Source organism: Rhizopus microsporus, assembly GCF_002708625.1.
Source record: "Rhizopus microsporus ATCC 52813 unplaced genomic scaffold scaffold_17, whole genome shotgun sequence".
Lineage (NCBI taxonomy): Eukaryota > Fungi > Mucoromycota > Mucoromycetes > Mucorales > Rhizopodaceae > Rhizopus > Rhizopus microsporus.
The window spans coordinates 346,343-362,822 of NW_019671932.1; the positions used below are offsets into that span (position 1 = coordinate 346,343).

Consider the following 16,480-nt stretch of genomic DNA (forward strand, 5'->3'; position numbering starts at 1 on the left):
TATTTTTCATTTACATTTATTTATAATGAAAGCGTACTCTTTTAGTTCTCAAAACAGTAATAGTCTTGATTAACAGGACCAACCATGGGAAGGTAAGAGTACATATGATTCCAAAAAGAAGGTATACACTGCCAATGGTGTATATACCTAATAAAAAAGGGGATAATGTATCAAGAATGAACCTATACATTTGAAAAACTTAGAAACTACAAGCTGAACAGCCCAAAACCAATAGATATAAGAGAGCCCCTGCCCCAGGTACGAGAACCACTGTCCTTATCAGTCGGATTGACAGGCTGCCTACAGGTAGCTATCGATCGGCCCAACTTCGTCTACCAGTCGTCTCGCAAACTCAGAAGATGGTTTTGACTCAGCCAACTACCCAAAATAGCTTTTGGTTCGATACCGCTTAGTAACAGCATAAGCATTTATTCGAGTAGCCACACTTAGATAACATTTCTCTGCTCATGGATAAAGGGCAAAGCGGTTAATCACATAACAGGGCCTGGTCCTAACCGATGTAGCCAGCCTAGAATCTGCAAGTCACTTAAATCACCAATATGATCGTACTAGGGTTGCAGTGTGAACAGAGAGCGTGTCCAATCCTCTAAAGGATGACAGAATCAAAACACAAAGCATCACCACAGGAAGAAAAAAGGTGAAAAAAAGAGGTGGGTCAGAAATACTTTAAAGCGTTGACAATGAATCATCCAGTTAATGAATATCTATTGGCTAGCGCGCGTCTTTGTTTATGCACATGTGATTGTTAGCAAAGGGTCCTTTTCCCTCAACAGTTTCCATCATTCTTCCTTTCTCCGTAAGCCCTGAATGGTTGCGAATGAACAATGCCCTTTTTAAGCGATAAACAAACGAAATGCAATGAACAAATAAATTATGAATGATATGTCCACCATTTATGGATTTATTATTTGATTAATTCAAATAGAATTGTAGACACAACAAGAATGCAGTCGAAGCCCAGCTAAGGGAAAGTGTTAATGAAATGAATACCTACATTGATATATGTACGAAGAAACAGTAAAAGGCTTCTTAGTACTGCATTAACAAGCTTTATTAAAAAGAACATATAAATTTGATTGCCAATGAACACAAAGACGAACCGCTTTAGCTCACGTTTCATTTAATTTATTACTTTTGAACTTCTGAAATAAGAAAAGCAATCTGCTCTGCAACTTCAGATAGCCTTGTCTCCTGTTCTGAGCTTCCTCCTCCAAAATGCCCACTATCCAAGTCTAATTTAAGAAGAGTGGTGCTCTTATTGTAAGTAGGTGGTGTAAAATGGCGTAGTCTGGCAACAAATTTAAGCGGCTGCCAGTAAGCAACTCTTTGATCCTTCATCCCTCCTGTGATAAATAAGGATGGCAGAGACTTGTTGTTGTCGAAAAGCTCATTTGATATATTTTCATAGGGTGAGTATGAGGCTATGAGTTTATATGCGTCAGGATCGTCTGTAGGGTTGCCCCATTCAGAATACTCTATCTGAGTTAAGGGTAAGTCTGGATTGAGCATAGCAGATAGAGGATCAAGAAAAGGGACCCTCAGAAGAAGAGCTTTGAAAAGATCTGGCCGCATATGAAGCATTGCACCTATACATGACATAAGTAACAGCAAGATTAAAAAAAAAAAAAGAGACTACATCGACTTACCAACCAACAGTCCTCCTGCACTTGTGCCCATAGCAGCAAGTCGCTCAGATGAAGTTAGTTTCATATCAATCAGATGTTCTGCAACAGATATAAAATCTTTAAAGCTATTCATCTTTTTGCTCAATTTGCCATTCTCATACCAAGCCTTGCCCAGTTCACCACCACCCCTTTTCGTCAATTTGTTACTATTGTTTGTCTTGGCACATTCACTTACCTACCTTACATGTGCCAATGCAATGACCCAACCTCGCTCTAAAAGAGGAAAGTGCTCTATACGAAAATCTATATCTGTTGAGGTACCATACGCGCCGTAGGATCGCATTAGGACTGGGTTCCTTGAAGATGTATTTAGCTAAAATTCAAGCATACTTATCACTATTTATATTACCTGCCATTCAGTTCTATATCTTTCCTTTTGATCAAAGTTACAGGAATCTTCTCCCCATCGTGGGCTTGGACATGCAATTGACTGCATGTGTACTTGTATCTATCAAACTCTAGAACGCGATTCTTGCTGTTAAGATATAATGAGAGTAATGGTACTCTTTGCTTACTTTGGATTGTCTGTACTCTTATTGGCGTCAGCTTTTTTGACACCATATTATATTCATATGTAGATTCATGAGTAAACGGCGAAATAACGGAAAAGCGAAAGAGTTCAGTGTCAAAATCCAAATTTGTCCCTGGTTGAACAACACAAAATTTTTCGGGCAAGTTTACTTCATGTGTTTGATTTGTTTGTAGGTCATAGCATAAGATCATGGGCATACCATCGCGACGACCATAGATCACAGCATGATTCTAAGAAAATTTTAGTAGTAGCTTTTAGGAACACCTGTCATACCTGAAATAGATCAACATCTTCGATCTTTTCGGTCGGTTGCATTGTTATCAAATTGCTCCATAGCGATTTATCTTTTACATTGTCAAATACTTGCACCAATTTGAAGTTTTTGGCATTGTCCGCATTTGTCAATACGTAGAACCTATCCTATTCATTTATATGTATGAGGTTGACATTTTGTACATAACTCATTTTTAACATTTCAATTTACATGGTGATGATCGACGTAATACTCAAGGCCTGGTTCACGAGCCCTGATCAATTGTACCTGAGGCAACTTGTTATCAGAAAAGTCATGTTGAGCATCAATTACGCGAACTTCAGACGAAGAAAGAGAGTTTGCATTGATGGTTATATATTTCTATAGAAACACAGAATGTTACTATGGCAATCAGTTCACAATGAGTTATATCCTACGCCATCCTTAGTACTGGTTATATCAACGAATATTGTGTCATTTGGTTCTTCAAAAATCAATATATCTTCTGACTGATCTGTTCCAATTCTATGAGCGTAGACCTTTGATGGTTATCAGTAATAATTTACGACATCAATGTTTTAAAGCTTATTGCCATTACTTGGTAAGGTCTTAATTGTGAATTAGGAACAGTATAATAAACCACATGATTGCTTGCCCATACAAAGTTAAACACGTTCTCCAAGATTTCATTCTACCACATAAATCAATTGTCTGAACCTTTAGCCAGTCTCTAGTTTCTAACCTCCCAATCCTCTCTGTCATTCAAGTCCTTGAAATGTAACTCGCCATACTCCATGCCTTCTCTCTCTACATTGTAAGCAAATATAGTATGATCAGGTGATAGTAATACTTTTCGAATTGACATATTTAATGATTTCAAGAAACCAGCATTCAACAGGACTTGCTGTAGTATAAGAGTAAGAACCATGAATATAATACTACTTCTTTATCAATCCTACCTCACGTGCATCTCTACCTTCATCTAGCTTTTTTCGAAGATAGACCATGCCATTAGCTGATGTCGTCGAGTAATACTCATAGCCTTTAGCCACTGTTTTCAAAGGGGGTAATACATTGGGTAAATACAACCTCTTTTTCATTTCTTGCAATACTATTCTGTGCAATAACTTGTGTCGACCAAGAAATTGACGTATGTAACTAAGTTGGGGGATTAACAAAACAGTAACAATTCATCCTTTTCTTACTTGTTTTCTGTTTTAATATAGGATGCAACATCCTATTCATATCATTAATATATTTGAGAGTAATATTACATATAAAGTATATTACAGGGTTTGAAAGGTCTTCCATCCAAGAAAACATGTCTTTTCGAGTTATTCCATGATGCACTTGAATATCTTCTATTGCTTTAGGCTTTGGTAACTGACCTGGCTTTCTAAAATTGTGCGATCGAGTCAAGATCTGTCAAATGAGTTGAATAGAAATAGACATACTTTGAAAGTAGCTTTCGAAAAGAGAAGAAGCCCCTGGATTGCTGATGGACAAGTACCCTTTTATATAGTTTGTTGTTTTTTTAGTTGTATTCTATTTTATTATTATATGGAGTTAAGTATATACCATCGAGCAGTTTTATGTCCATGGGTTATAATAAGCATTAAATGAAAAAGAAAGAGCTCTCGTGTTTATCCAATCATATTAAAGATAAATAAAGGGAAAAAGAAAAAAAGCATACCAAGGACCAATGTTTTCTCGTTACTACATTGTAGCTTTGCTCTAATGTGGTCACATTCGTTATTAAAAGATAAAACAAGGTTTAAAGGGTCAATCGCTTTCCATTCTACAAAATAGTGTCATTTTTTTGAGTTTTATTAATCAAAAGTATAATCATTTAGAATCTAAATAAAATATAAGTCATCAAAAAGTAATTATTCCAATAGCAAATCTTACCTGTTGTACGCCATGTTACCACGAACTCTGTTGTAATCAGTTAAGCCTTCACAGGGACCGTGACCAACAACGGCAATTTCTTGGTCCCAGATGTATTTATAAGCAGACTTGCGAATATCGTTTACGCTGATCTTATTGATAGTAGCCTTTAATTCGTCAGCACTCAAGTGCTTTCCGGAAGCAAGAACTTGGGAACCAATATCTTGTGCAACAGCGCAGGTGGAATCGAGGCTCAATAATAAGCTACCCTTAACTTGTTGCTTTGCACGTTCAACTTCAGAAGCAGTAACAGATGTAGAAAGACGGTTCCATTCCTTTTGAAGGAAGTGGACGAAATCATCAATTTGGGCTCTGTTTTCAGTTTCTACGTACATTCCCCATAAACCGGTATCCTTGTATCCCTTGGTAAATGAGGCAAAGGCATTGGCGAGCTTGTTTTCGCTTGTGATGTTGGATAATTTAGAAGAAAGGAAAGAAGCACCATTCAAGTTCTTGTCCCAAGCACCAATGATGGCTTGCATAACAAGCAAGTGGAAGTAGTCTTCAGAGAGGTAAGGAGCACCTTCAACGGCAAGGGCAATGCGAGCTTGAGGTAAGACATCATCACGGAGGCGAATTTCTGAGCCAGTGAATGCAGGCTTGGCAGTAGCAACATTGGAAGCAGAACCAGCAAGACTCTTGAAGTTCTCTTCAGCATAACGAACAAGAGCTTCATGGTCAACAGCACCAGAACCGACAAGGACCATACGGTCGGCAGTGTAATATTGCTTGTAGAAGGCAGATAAATCATCGGCTGTCAATTGTTCAACGGTTTCCTTGATACCTTCGACAGGACGTCCCAGAGATTCTCCTTGGAAGGCGGTGGCGTGTAAGTGATCGAAAACGACAGCTTCAAAATTGTTTTGGGCATCTTCTTGTTGCTTCAAAACAGCTGAGCGGTGCTTATCAACAGTGGTGGAATCAATCTTGGTGTTTTGAATAAGGTCAGCAAGAATTTGAACAGACTCCTTTACGTTGGCTCCTAAGGTCTTGGCTGCATAGTAAGTTTGTTCACGGCCAGTTTGGGCGTTGAGGACGCCACCAACTTTCTCGAATTTGGCGACTTGATCCTACATTGAAAAAAGGATCTGTTAATGTCTGTCAAAATAAATTACAATCCATTTTTTTTTTTTCTTTCATTCTCTTTCCAGTCATTGTTTTATTCAATTGTGCTGTGTGTATATCTTTTCTCTTTTCTCTCTCCCTTGTTTCTGGAATATCATATTGTAAATTGATAATTTACCTGAAGAGCAACGTGTTCCAAAAAGTTGGCAGCACCATTGGCCTTGGCAGATTCATGGCGAGAACCGGCTTCGATCCAAACACCAACAGTAGCTGCTCCAGAAGAGGCATTTTCGTCGGTAGCAACAGTAAGACCGTTGGGCAAGTTAGTAATGCGAGTAGCACCAGCTTGCTTGGCGGCGGTAGCCAAAGGACGGACAAACTGTGACATGTAAGTAAAGAGTGATGTTATAATTTGGTGTTTTTTTTACCTGCTTGGTTAAGCCAACATTAGCTTGTAAGGTGTTAGCAAGAAGCCTAGAAGCCATTTTGAATTCTTAATTTAAAGAAAGAGTGGGGAGAAAATAGCAAAATAGAAAAAAATCGGCTCTCTCAACACTTTTCTGTGGCCAGATAACTTTTTTACCCCCTTCACAAATTGGCTTCGAAGGGGGGCTGGAAATTAAAAAAAATAAATACGTCACAACGATCAAATCGAATTTGATTTGCACGGACAGTGAAGGCTAATTCGGATCGAACATCGGACATCTTCCGAAGTAGTATTTCTAATTTTGGACTTCAGTTTAAATGCATACTAAATTGCGTTACTTGCCCCTTCATAAAGCACCCTTCTTTTGTAAGCAATGCATATCACATCACGTTTTTGATCATAAACTAGACATTTGCTGTATGCTGTGATAAGATTGACAACAATAACTGAGATATAAAGATGTTGTTTAATCAATCTATACACTTTTACTTTTTTGCCCTTCAAATATGGAGTCTATAGCATGCATTCAGCTGAAAGGAAACAAACTAGGGTATTCCTTTTACTCTGGCGAAACTTTAAAGCTATATGTTATGGAGGATATACTAGAATCCAATAATTTTTCATATACAGGCGCACGTAAGCTTGTCTTTAGCAAATATTCACAAGGCTTTATCTAACTTGGGAACATTAGTCATCACTCAATTCATGCTAAAGTCTATACTAATACCTGACTCAAGCAGTGATGAGTTTGTTAATTTTTTACAAGAATATGGTAATGATAGCATAAAAGGCTTCGATATCAATACGTAATTTTTTTAGATGAAACAATTGAGTTAAAGAGAATTGCTACCAAGGAATTTGCTTTTGACAAGGGCAGATATACAGTGCTGAATTGGTATATTGACTACGTTCATCCCCAGCAAGGCAGCGTTTCTACTGTAGGAACAAGCGTCATAAACTATAATATGATGCTTGCCGATCCTGAACAAGGAAATAAAACACATAGCTACTTACAATTGGAAGGGCTCATCAACTTAAACGAAAGTCAATTAACGGTAAAGAAAAAAATCAAGAAAATACTTACAAAACGTGTTTACAAAATAATAGATTGGTTGTGCAGGCGTGCTTTTGAAACATGTACGTAAACATGAACAGCAAAATGCAGACAGTAGAGATGAAAGTAGATTATCTCTGCAACCCACTTTGCTTGAAGTATTTTCGAGGTAGGATACTTTAGTTGGAGATAGAAAGTGGGCAACCTAAATCCAGCCTTGCCACGAATAGTGACACATATATGCATATCAGCTTGGATGTAGCAAGGTATACAATGTTGTTTGTATTGTTGAACTCAAATAAAATTAATGATGAAACTAGATCATTAAGCATATTTGAATACGATTCGCATCCCAGCATGCATCAAAAAAGGGGAAAAGAAGGCCTTTCACTTTTTGGTACAAGTCTAGTTTGCATTGCTTCTATTGTTACTTATTTTTCTTTAGGTCTTTTAAATAAAACCAAAAGTGTACTCGGGAAGTATCGCCTAAAGGAATGGGTCATGCGTCCAACAACAATCAGGAAAACAATTGAAGAAAGACATGCATCTATAGAATTCCTTATCCGGTCAGATGTACGAGAAGAACTTCAAGAACTTCGATCATATTTGTCACAAATAAAGAATATTCATTGGCTACTATCAAAAGTAAAGGAACATAAAGCGACACCTAATGATTGGCAGCATATTCTCAAGGTAAAAGGCATCGGCCAATATGCTAGTATTAAAATCAGGAGTAGTTTGCATATTATTCTATTTGCATCTTTGGTCTTTTGAGTCAGATACAATCCATCAATGGCGCAGAACAGCTGTCTATTTTTCAAAGCACTCAAGGCCATACACCAGATATAGAAGACATGAAAGTTGTTGGCACAGATATTAACAATTTGGTAAAAAAAAAGAAGCTTTTTTTGGTACTAAATAGTTTAACAAGTATTTCAAGATTGACTTTGAAGCTAGTAAGCACGAGAGTCGAAATATCATAAAAGAGAAATTAGACGCGGTAGAAGAAATAAGATAAACCTGATTATTAGCAATTTTTAAAAATGAATAATGTTTAGGAACTGGATTTTTTAAAATCAAGATATGAAAATATGGACGCCTGCTTGGTAAGAAGACAAAATGAATAATTCGTATATCTAAAACTGATGCTTCAAAAGCTTGAAGCAGCTCAGGAGATTGGTTCAAACTTGCCACATGAGATAAAAGCTGCTCTCAACGTAGTTTACTTTCCACAACTGGGCTACCTCATTGTCTTGCCCAAGTACCGTTGCTCATCAGAATCTGGAAATCAATGCAATCATAGCCAGAGCACAGCCATAAGTGATGATCCATATCTATGTCTCTCTGAATTTGAGTTACAGGTAATAGGAAAAGTAACAAACAAGCTTTTAAATAATCAACATATCACAGTTTACGACCGCAGATAGCTTATATTACAAGAACGAAAGGACAAAAGGTAAAACACAAGGAGAAAACCCATGAAAGCTCTTCTAAGCATCTGATGTAGAATTAGATAGAACAATTGGTGACATACACTCCATGATCACAGATAAAGAAATTGAAATCATCCAAGGGCTCTCAGAAAGGGTGTTGGAGCACACGAAACAATTTTCTGATATTGCAGATATATTATCCAGCCTTGATTGGTATTTTAAACAGATAAGGTTGCTATTCTAATATTTATAGTTACTTTCCTTAGTCTGGTATCACTAGCTGTAGTTGCTTTAAAATTCAATTACATCAAGCCCAGGATGACTGATACGAATGAGCTAAAGATTATTCAAGGAAGGTAAGGACACACAAACTTGGATTATGCTCTTGTCATTTAATGGGGTGCGCGCTCAGGCATCCTCTTCAAGAGTTATGCGTGGATGCCTTTATACCAAATGATACATACTTGGAAGGCGGGAAAGGATTCGAATATGCACAAGATAGTCTTAATCTTTTTACAAAACCAGTAAGAGCAAGTGAACAAAATGAAGCTTCACAAAGTACCTCTACTGCCATCAATAGCATACAGGTGGTGACTGGAGCCAACTTTTCTGGAAAGAGTGTGTATCTAAAGCAAGTTGCACTCATTACATACATGGCTCACATAGGGAGGTATAATAAAAGAAGCGATGAGTAATAGGCCCTTCTAAGTTGGATGTATAGCTTTGTACCTGCTCAAGAGGCCATCATTGGCATCACTGACAAGATATACACAAGAATACAAACATTGGAAACCGTTTTAAAGGTATTTTACACTCTTTAATTATTTCTTCTTTTTTTTTTTTTTTAGTAAACGTCACCTCGAAATAGCCTCAAAGTGCTTTTGCTTACGATTTGCAACAATTAAAAAAGGCTTTGCATAACAGTACATCCCGTAGCTTGGTGATTATTGATGAATTTGGCAAGGTATTAGACCATAATTTACGTGGTCGAAATGAACCTTATGTTTACAAAAGGGTACTGAGAGTGCAGATGGCGCTGCATTATTTTGTTCAGTGCTAGGGTACTTTTTATCCATGACAGACAATTGTCCAAAAGTCCTGGCTAGCACACATTTTCATGGTAATAATGTAATCTTTATTTTTAAAGCAAATACAGACGCACTGCATGTAGATGTCATAAGTCAAAATATTCTGTCAACCCAAGATCGCATTACGCTATCACAAACAGAGATTCTGTATCAAGAATTAAGTGAAATCGAAGGCGAACCTAAAAAAGATGAAGCTGTCTTCTTATACCGCATTGTACCTGGCATCAGCTATCTTTCATCTTTTGGCATATGGTGCGCTGGCATTGCTGGTCTACCTATATCGATTACCGAAAGAGGTATAGTTAAACCAAACGTTAGATTCCACATTAACACTTCATACAGCCCTGTTGTTGTCGGAAAAATATGCAAAAGGAGAAAAGATTGATAGGATAGAAAGTACAGATGAGCACAGACATTTTGAAGATCTCGAATTCATTTCTCGTACCTTTGTGACTTCAGATATCAATGAAGTCAATCCTCGAATGATGATAGAGTCTATTAAGCATATGTTGGGCAAGGATTAAAAAAGAGCTCTATTTTAAATAAAAAGCAATAATAAGAAGAAAGCAATGTAAACTGAACGTTACGCGCTCAAAAAAGGGCTTAGTTTTGCATCACCGCATATAAAGAGGCTGCAGCTTTCACTGTTTATTCATAGCTTTTCTTCTATTGCATTTTTGGGGTCAACTTGCTTCAAGCCTACGCGTTCAAGCAGCAAATCTTCCATCGCCTTTTCTTGTTCGGCCAACGTATTCTGCAACTTGAGCGACAATTCGAGTAACTTTTACTAGATAAAGGCAATATTCCACCCAATGTACGAATCAAAGATTGCTTTTCTGTTCGTCTCTATTTCTTTAATATTTCTCGTATTCAAGATTAGCGATACTATCAACATCGCCAATCATGGTGTCCATTAACACATGAGGCTTTGATACGTCATCAGAATGCAAGCTTGGCTTGTTGCTTGAGATGGCTGGAGATGTCTGATGGCACGTTAGACAACTTGACATCAAAGTCTTTTTCAGTTCTATTTTTTCAAGCACACACATTTACAACACCTTTTCTACATCAGATTACTTTTTGAACAAGAAACGTTGCTAAAAGTATATTTATACTTTTTACAATAAACAGAAAGGAAGAACACTATCGTTTCAGGTACGCTAGTTTAGTCCCTACTGTCATCTTGTCAAGGAGGCAGAGTGGCAATGTGGTATATCAGCCCCAGTAAACCAATCAGATTGCTTGAAATTTCAGGTTATTATGCAACCTTTTTTAATATGTGTGTGTGTAAAGAATTTTTGCAGTTGTGCAATCTATTTCTGGAAATGATGTATTTATTAAAAAAGTTTCTTAATTTTTCTAGGTTTTTCTTGATTGCATAAATGACCCAACAGATTGTACTTGCTCACAAAGAGCCAGACATGCTCGAAAATAGCATTGTAGGAATTCAGTACAAAGTAGGCAAAAAAGTAGGAGAAGGAAGTTTTGGCATAATATATGAAGGAAAGCATAAAGACTTTTGATTATGAGTTGTACGTATTAAATTATAATATAGGCCTCAACTTGCTGAATAATGAAAAGGTCGCAATAAAGTTTGAACCAAGGGACTGCGAGGCGCCGCAACTAAAGGATGAATACAGAGCATATAAAATATTGGCTGGAACAGGTTCGTTGCGTACGCGCTTGATGTGCTGCATTATTCAGTACTGAAAGAAAAAGTATTTTCATCTTTTAGCCGGAATACCAAATGCGTATTATTTTGGGAATGAAAAGACGCACAATATCCTGGTCATCGATCTACTGGGTCCAAGCCTTGAGGATATGTTTGATATGTGTGAAAGAAAGTTCTCAATCAAGACAGTGGCCATTTTGGCTATTCAAATGGTATTAAAAAGTATTCAGCTACTAGATTTAATAACTCTCTTTTTTTTTTCTTGATACAGGTCAATTTGATGCAATCAGTTCATGAGAAAGGGTTGATTTATCGAGACGTCAAACCAGATAATTTTCTTTTGGGCAGACCAAACACGAAGCATGAAAACGACATTTATCTCATTGACTTTGGTATGGCTAAATTATACAAACGCCCTCGGACAAATCAACATATACCCTATAGAGAGGGAAAGAATCTGACAGGAACAGCTCGTTATATGAGCATCAATACGCATCTCGGAAGAGGTAAAGGAATCATACGCGTCATAACTAGCTAACTTTTGTTAGAGCAATCACGTCGTGATGACCTAGAGGCTTTGGGTCATGTCTTTATGTACTTCTTACGTGGATCACTTCCATGGCAGGGACTAAAGGCACCAACAAATAGACAAAAGTATGAAAAGATTGGAGAGACCAAAAGAGTGACAGGCGTGCAAGCACTTTGTGAAGGATACCCCGGTAAGACAATGTGAGTTGGTTTTACCCCTTCTCTCTCTATTCTTACCTTTTTTTAATTGCTGCATCCAGATCAGTTTGCAAAGTATTTACGTTACGTACGACAGCTTGATTTTGAGGAGGACCCGGATTATGACTGGATAAAAGGCTTGTTTTTTGATGTACTCAAGGAACAAGATCAAGATACCGTTATGTATGACTGGATGTTATTAGATGATGCTCAGCATTGGCAATTACTGACACCTGAGGAAAGAAAGCGATGGATACGTAAGAAAAGACATCAAGCTCTTAAGCGAAAAAGATCTGTTCAGATACCAGAAAATGAAGCATGTTAAAATATTACTTTATTTCTTCGTATATAGCAATAGATTCATGTACAACAAACGCTTCATTTCTTTTTATTCCAGTTTGATTTGATCAAGCACATCCTTTACGATGTATGGGTATTTTGTATGGCCATCTAGCTCTGGTATTTCTAAATTTTCAATCCGACCAATTTTCACAGCTTCCAGTCCAGCTACACTAGTAGCCAGCGAATGTAGCCTGTAAACATAAGCCAGGACCCAATCGTTTGAAGTGTAACAGTTGACAAAACGTCCTGACACGATCGATTGAACCTGTAGCCATTCCTGCTCATCCTCTGTAGATAAAGGTGCTCCCATAAGCACGACATGGTTCACGATGCCTATGCAGCCTCTTTGGTAGAGCTCAAGAAGACAGTGCCAGATGACAAGACATCCACAGCTGTAAGCTATCAGGCTGCAAGGGCGGTTTCCATGCACCCTTTGTTGTAAAACATCGGCCAAGACTTAAAGCAGTGAGTTTTTGACATTTCTATGTTTTCTATTTCCTTTACCTGCCCCGGCCTTTCTTGATCGGTCTACTGCGATCTGCCAAGGGTTATCTATAACATCTGCCATTTTCAAGATGGTTGCAGGTAGAGCAACAGCGGCTACATTTGTTGTTAGATCCTGCACACAGTATCTCAATACTTACCGAAAAATGCATGGAGAACGGTTGATTTGGCTACTTCCATGCCAGCGTACTTGATAGCTGAGTCTTTAACGAATCTCTTGAAAGAGTATCCTAGGTCATGTAGCTCCTTTTTCTCATACTTTAAGCAATAGATATCACTACCACTCCCATGCTTTCCTTCAAACGCGTGTTCCCAAGGAGCCTTTTTCATTTTGTAAGTGCTGATTACATAAACGTATTGCGTCACGTACCTTGGTTTCATTTGCTGATTCAAGCAAGAAGCCAGATATACAAATGGTACAGTGCAAGCTAGGAATAGGAGGCAAATCAGGATCTCTGAGTATTTGCTGAAACTCGAACTCGTCAATCCCCTTCATGCGACGATGCATCTTCCATCCGGCCAATCCACCACCTGTAAGACCAAAGAGGCTGGTGATAAGAGCCACACCACCGGCGGTTGCAAAGAAACCAGCGCCTGTGACACCTACCAGCAGTGGCGCCAGGAGGGGAGCGGCCAACCCACCTGTAAGGGCAATCACTGCACCGCCACCCAAGATACCTGCACCAGTAGCAACCCAACGTAATGCCTGTTGCTTCTTATTACCCTCTTGTACGGCCTTCTTGGCAGAGGCACCCATGTTATCAGTGTGTGAAGACGACTGCTGTTCCTGTAGAGCATAGTACATTTGCTGAGAGACACTGCGTTCGACTGCATTGAGATCACCACATGATAATTGTAAGAGACGTTCAAGTTCAAGCAATAGATTCCTGGCTCTCGCATCATAATACATCTCTGCCTTTTGATGACCGTAGATAGACAAGGCGACAAGATCAAGCATGACGTCGATGCGTATGTCTTTCTGACTGGATAGCGTGTCTATAGCTTGGTCAAGAGTGAGGACGCCTAATTAAATATAAGTGATCTCTTTTTAATGTTCTCTTTTTTTTTTTTTACATAGTTGTTTTTGTGTCAAGTCTAGATAGGAAAGTAGTTTGTTCCAGTAATCAGTAGACCAAGGCTCGCCCATCGCACAGTTTGTCAATGCTTGACCAGTCGCTCGTGCAATAGCCATTCTTTGTTCTCTTGCCCAATTCTTGACAGAAAGCTTGATGAGTGGTTTGTCATTTGGCATGATTGCTTAACAAAAGAAATGTTGTTTTAGCTAAATCTGCTTTAACCGGAGTTAATAATGCCTGCAGTCATTTTTTTTTCTCTCTTCCATTCTCTCTTACTCTCAATAATATGGTTCGATTTAAGCATCGCTGGATTCTGTTTCAAGTTAATCAAGATCCAGTGATTGAAAATGGTCAAATAGTTTATCCAAGAGCCAGTTTGAAATTAAATGATCAAATGATCAGTCGAGCAATCTATAATCAAATCGAGATCTACTATGGACAATTCGGTAAAGGACTTGGCAGTGTAGCAGGTATACAGTGACTCAATGTTAATATATATATAACATATACATTAATAAAAATATACAGTCAAATGGTATAACCCAGATACAAGGATTGGCATTATGCGTATTCCTAGAGATTATACAAACATGTATCTATCGACTATGTTTTATATGAACAAGATAGCTTCTGTGCCGTGTAGTATAAGTATTCTGAGGGTATCAGGCACGATTATCTTTGTACAGACAGCGGCAATTGAGTGGGATAGAACATATTATATAAGAGAACAGGAAGAAGCAGAAAAGAAAGGTAATATTATATAATACGATGAATATAAAAGGTTGATGTACTTTTATATCAATAGGTCAGCATTACAGTTCAGCAGAAAAGATAGAAACATCCAGGAAGCAGATTGCCTCTATTTCATGATAATAAATACCGTCATTTTTCACACATACCCGCTAGAGCTCATCAGCTGATATATCCTAAAGTGCTGTTATAAGATATATTCATCAAATGTTATCAATTCTGAACATTTGAGTATAGATTGCGCATAATAATATATAGCCAGCTGTAATATGATTTTTTGTGTCGATCATCCAGTAGAATGTCCATATTGGAAATCAGGGTTATTAAAAGAATTTATAGAAGCCCTTCAAGGTGCCCATTAGGGTCAGGTCAGAATAGTACTGTGCAGCATATTGAATCTGTACGATGACAGACATTCCTGCTTTGTTCAACAAGACATTTGTAGTCTTTGACAATATAAGCTCTTTATTATGCAAAGTAAAAGGTTGCTGTTCTTGGTTTCTCTCTACTGGATCAAAAACAAATAGACTCATCCAATTAAAAATAAGCCGTCCTTTAATGCTCCCAACATAAAAATTCCTTTCCTATAGAACTCCTGCAACCGCATAAACCCAAGCTTTTTTTTAAAAAAAAAGTCGGTGAGTGTATAAACATATGCAGTGGATGTGAACTATTGTCAAATCACCAGATTTATTATTGATTTATTATTTACTATTTTGATTTTTTTTATTATTATTATTATTTCCTCTCTCTTCTTTTTTCTCTTTTTTCTTTTTTTTTTTTTTTTCTTCTTCTTCTTTTTCCCAACTGCAATGAGATTCCTCTTTAGCTGTTTATTACTTTTTATTTTATCGCTGCGACAATGTCATGCTGCTATTACCATTCTTGTAACTTTTTTTTAGATATTAAACATATATAATTCATGCTCTTTCTATAGGCAACGAATGATACCCTGGCTGACCGTTTAGCAGCATTTGGGCCTAGGATAGAACAGCCCATCATAGGTTATCTTTCGATGCCAATGCATGATATCTACGGCTGTTCTGCTGTAACTGAAATGAAAGAAAATTGGATTGCCGTCATAGAACGAGGACAGTGCTCTTTCTTACAAAAGGTTCAATCAATGCAAGCCAGTGGAGCTATTGCAGTTGTTGTAGGTGATAAGTACCTCAACAGATGGGTGACTATGTATGCACCAGGTAGTAAAATCGAAAGTAAACAAGGGCAAAAAATTGATAAAAAAGATAGGTGATACCCTGAGCGTTCATATACCAAGTGTATTCGTAGCACAATATCCATATAGGATGTTGTTGGAATTACTTGAATCCAGAAACAATTCACTACTGGCGGAAATAACGGGCGACGATCTTTTAACATGGTATGTTTTATATCTATAAGGCGTGATATCAGCTTACATATGTCTAATAGGCCACTCTTGGATATGTTGCTGATTGTTGTTTTATCACCTGCTGTCATGATGCTCTTTGTTTATTTAACATGGCAATTAAGGCAAAGACAACATAAACAAAATGACATGGCACCTACTCAACTCGTTGCCAAGTTACCAACCTATGTGTTTCGAAGAGAAAAAGTGACAGATACAGATCACATGGACTGTGCGATATGTTTAGAGGATTATTTAGAAGGAGATAAACTAAGAGTTCTACCTTGTAAGCATGAGTTTCATGCTAAATGTGTAGATGCGTGGCTTACGTCACACAAAAAATTTGTAAGTTCAAATTAAAAATAGGTAACGGTGATAATAATGGCTTGGTAGTGTCCAATCTGTAAGTTTGATATCTGTCAAAAAGTCAATGATATATCTAAATCGAGACCAAATGAACGTACGCCACTGTTGAATGCATGATACCCTTTATTAATAATAAGTATAGTGGCAGTAGTAGT

The 16,480-nt window shown here is 37.6% G+C and overlaps 8 protein-coding genes across 8 annotated transcripts; 4 read left to right on the top strand and 4 right to left on the bottom strand.

Moving 5' to 3' along the window:
- Window positions 1-1,149: 1,149 nt before the first annotated feature.
- On the bottom strand, window positions 1,150-3,591 carry RHIMIDRAFT_246132 (uncharacterized protein; the record flags this gene model as incomplete). Its single annotated transcript, XM_023610274.1, has 10 exons — window positions 1,150-1,607; window positions 1,668-1,852; window positions 1,886-2,002; window positions 2,056-2,468; window positions 2,512-2,658; window positions 2,723-2,872; window positions 2,929-3,030; window positions 3,090-3,182; window positions 3,234-3,395; window positions 3,451-3,591. 10 exons carry the CDS (start codon window positions 3,589-3,591, stop codon window positions 1,150-1,152), a joined length of 1,968 nt encoding a protein of 655 aa, XP_023463245.1.
- A 65-nt stretch (window positions 3,592-3,656) lies between these two features.
- Window positions 3,657-4,251, bottom strand: RHIMIDRAFT_48721 (uncharacterized protein). Its single transcript, XM_023615306.1, has 4 exons — window positions 4,070-4,251; window positions 3,946-4,002; window positions 3,782-3,887; window positions 3,657-3,728 (listed from the first exon to the last, which is right to left on the bottom strand). Exons 1-4 carry the CDS (start codon window positions 4,105-4,107, stop codon window positions 3,693-3,695), a joined length of 237 nt encoding a protein of 78 aa, XP_023463246.1. The 5' UTR covers window positions 4,108-4,251; the 3' UTR covers window positions 3,657-3,692.
- Window positions 4,252-4,262: 11 nt separating this feature from the next.
- Window positions 4,263-6,068, bottom strand: RHIMIDRAFT_48667 (mitochondrial-processing peptidase subunit beta). The gene is made up of 4 exons (XM_023615305.1): window positions 5,932-6,068; window positions 5,682-5,882; window positions 4,400-5,508; window positions 4,263-4,347 (listed from the first exon to the last, which is right to left on the bottom strand). The coding sequence occupies exons 1-4, from the start codon at window positions 5,986-5,988 to the stop codon at window positions 4,341-4,343; spliced, it is 1,374 nt and encodes a 457-aa protein (XP_023463247.1). The 5' UTR covers window positions 5,989-6,068; the 3' UTR covers window positions 4,263-4,340.
- Window positions 6,069-6,281: 213 nt separating this feature from the next.
- Window positions 6,282-10,141, top strand: RHIMIDRAFT_294371 (uncharacterized protein). The gene is made up of 20 exons (XM_023614080.1): window positions 6,282-6,566; window positions 6,622-6,702; window positions 6,750-6,985; window positions 7,038-7,153; window positions 7,215-7,250; window positions 7,305-7,381; window positions 7,430-7,677; window positions 7,722-7,871; window positions 7,925-7,984; window positions 8,043-8,090; window positions 8,142-8,345; window positions 8,395-8,440; window positions 8,492-8,630; window positions 8,684-8,773; window positions 8,830-9,087; window positions 9,139-9,220; window positions 9,286-9,381; window positions 9,432-9,537; window positions 9,589-9,801; window positions 9,848-10,141. The coding sequence occupies exons 1-20, from the start codon at window positions 6,437-6,439 to the stop codon at window positions 10,027-10,029; spliced, it is 2,598 nt and encodes an 865-aa protein (XP_023463248.1). The 5' UTR covers window positions 6,282-6,436; the 3' UTR covers window positions 10,030-10,141.
- Window positions 10,142-10,926: 785 nt separating this feature from the next.
- On the top strand, window positions 10,927-12,482 carry RHIMIDRAFT_285854 (kinase-like protein; the record flags this gene model as incomplete). Its single annotated transcript, XM_023613319.1, has 7 exons — window positions 10,927-10,987; window positions 11,061-11,171; window positions 11,241-11,389; window positions 11,449-11,683; window positions 11,726-11,896; window positions 11,966-12,160; window positions 12,436-12,482. The coding sequence occupies 7 exons, from the start codon at window positions 10,927-10,929 to the stop codon at window positions 12,480-12,482; spliced, it is 969 nt and encodes a 322-aa protein (XP_023463249.1).
- Window positions 12,483-12,801: 319 nt separating this feature from the next.
- RHIMIDRAFT_48748 (uncharacterized protein) lies at window positions 12,802-14,017 on the bottom strand. Its single transcript, XM_023615307.1, has one exon. The coding sequence runs from the start codon at window positions 13,705-13,707 to the stop codon at window positions 13,048-13,050; it is 660 nt and encodes a 219-aa protein (XP_023463250.1). The 5' UTR covers window positions 13,708-14,017; the 3' UTR covers window positions 12,802-13,047.
- Window positions 14,018-14,024: 7 nt separating this feature from the next.
- Window positions 14,025-14,897, top strand: RHIMIDRAFT_48784 (uncharacterized protein). The gene is made up of 3 exons (XM_023615308.1): window positions 14,025-14,295; window positions 14,354-14,575; window positions 14,631-14,897. Exons 1-3 carry the CDS (start codon window positions 14,112-14,114, stop codon window positions 14,693-14,695), a joined length of 471 nt encoding a protein of 156 aa, XP_023463251.1. The 5' UTR covers window positions 14,025-14,111; the 3' UTR covers window positions 14,696-14,897.
- Window positions 14,898-15,387: 490 nt separating this feature from the next.
- On the top strand, window positions 15,388-16,442 carry RHIMIDRAFT_240662 (uncharacterized protein; the record flags this gene model as incomplete). The annotated part of the gene is made up of 5 exons (XM_023609429.1): window positions 15,388-15,462; window positions 15,513-15,774; window positions 15,824-15,953; window positions 16,004-16,304; window positions 16,353-16,442. 5 exons carry the CDS (start codon window positions 15,388-15,390, stop codon window positions 16,440-16,442), a joined length of 858 nt encoding a protein of 285 aa, XP_023463252.1.
- Between the last annotated feature and the right edge of the window lie 38 nt (window positions 16,443-16,480).

Coding starts and splice junctions, on each gene's coding strand:
- RHIMIDRAFT_294371 (XM_023614080.1), top strand. CDS start 6,437: ATGGAGTCTATAGCATGCATTCAGCTGAAAGGAAACAAACTAGGGTAT. Junction 7,872..7,924: donor GCACAGATATTAACAATTTG/GTAAAAAAAAAG, acceptor AAGTATTTCAAG/ATTGACTTTGAAGCTAGTAA. Junction 9,538..9,588: donor GGCTAGCACACATTTTCATG/GTAATAATGTAA, acceptor CACTGCATGTAG/ATGTCATAAGTCAAAATATT.
- RHIMIDRAFT_48784 (XM_023615308.1), top strand. CDS start 14,112: ATGGTTCGATTTAAGCATCGCTGGATTCTGTTTCAAGTTAATCAAGAT. Junction 14,296..14,353: donor AGGACTTGGCAGTGTAGCAG/GTATACAGTGAC, acceptor AAAAATATACAG/TCAAATGGTATAACCCAGAT. Junction 14,576..14,630: donor GGAAGAAGCAGAAAAGAAAG/GTAATATTATAT, acceptor TTATATCAATAG/GTCAGCATTACAGTTCAGCA.
- RHIMIDRAFT_48667 (XM_023615305.1), bottom strand. CDS start 5,988: ATGGCTTCTAGGCTTCTTGCTAACACCTTACAAGCTAATGTTGGCTTA. Junction 5,883..5,931: donor ATGTTGGCTTAACCAAGCAG/GTAAAAAAAACA, acceptor TACATGTCACAG/TTTGTCCGTCCTTTGGCTAC. Junction 5,509..5,681: donor TGGAACACGTTGCTCTTCAG/GTAAATTATCAA, acceptor TTTTCAATGTAG/GATCAAGTCGCCAAATTCGA.
- RHIMIDRAFT_48721 (XM_023615306.1), bottom strand. CDS start 4,107: ATGCTTATTATAACCCATGGACATAAAACTGCTCGATG. Junction 4,003..4,069: donor GGACATAAAACTGCTCGATG/GTATATACTTAA, acceptor ACTATATAAAAG/GGTACTTGTCCATCAGCAAT. Junction 3,729..3,781: donor TGGAAGACCTTTCAAACCCT/GTAATATACTTT, acceptor TGATATGAATAG/GATGTTGCATCCTATATTAA.
- RHIMIDRAFT_48748 (XM_023615307.1), bottom strand. CDS start 13,707: ATGCTTGATCTTGTCGCCTTGTCTATCTACGGTCATCAAAAGGCAGAG.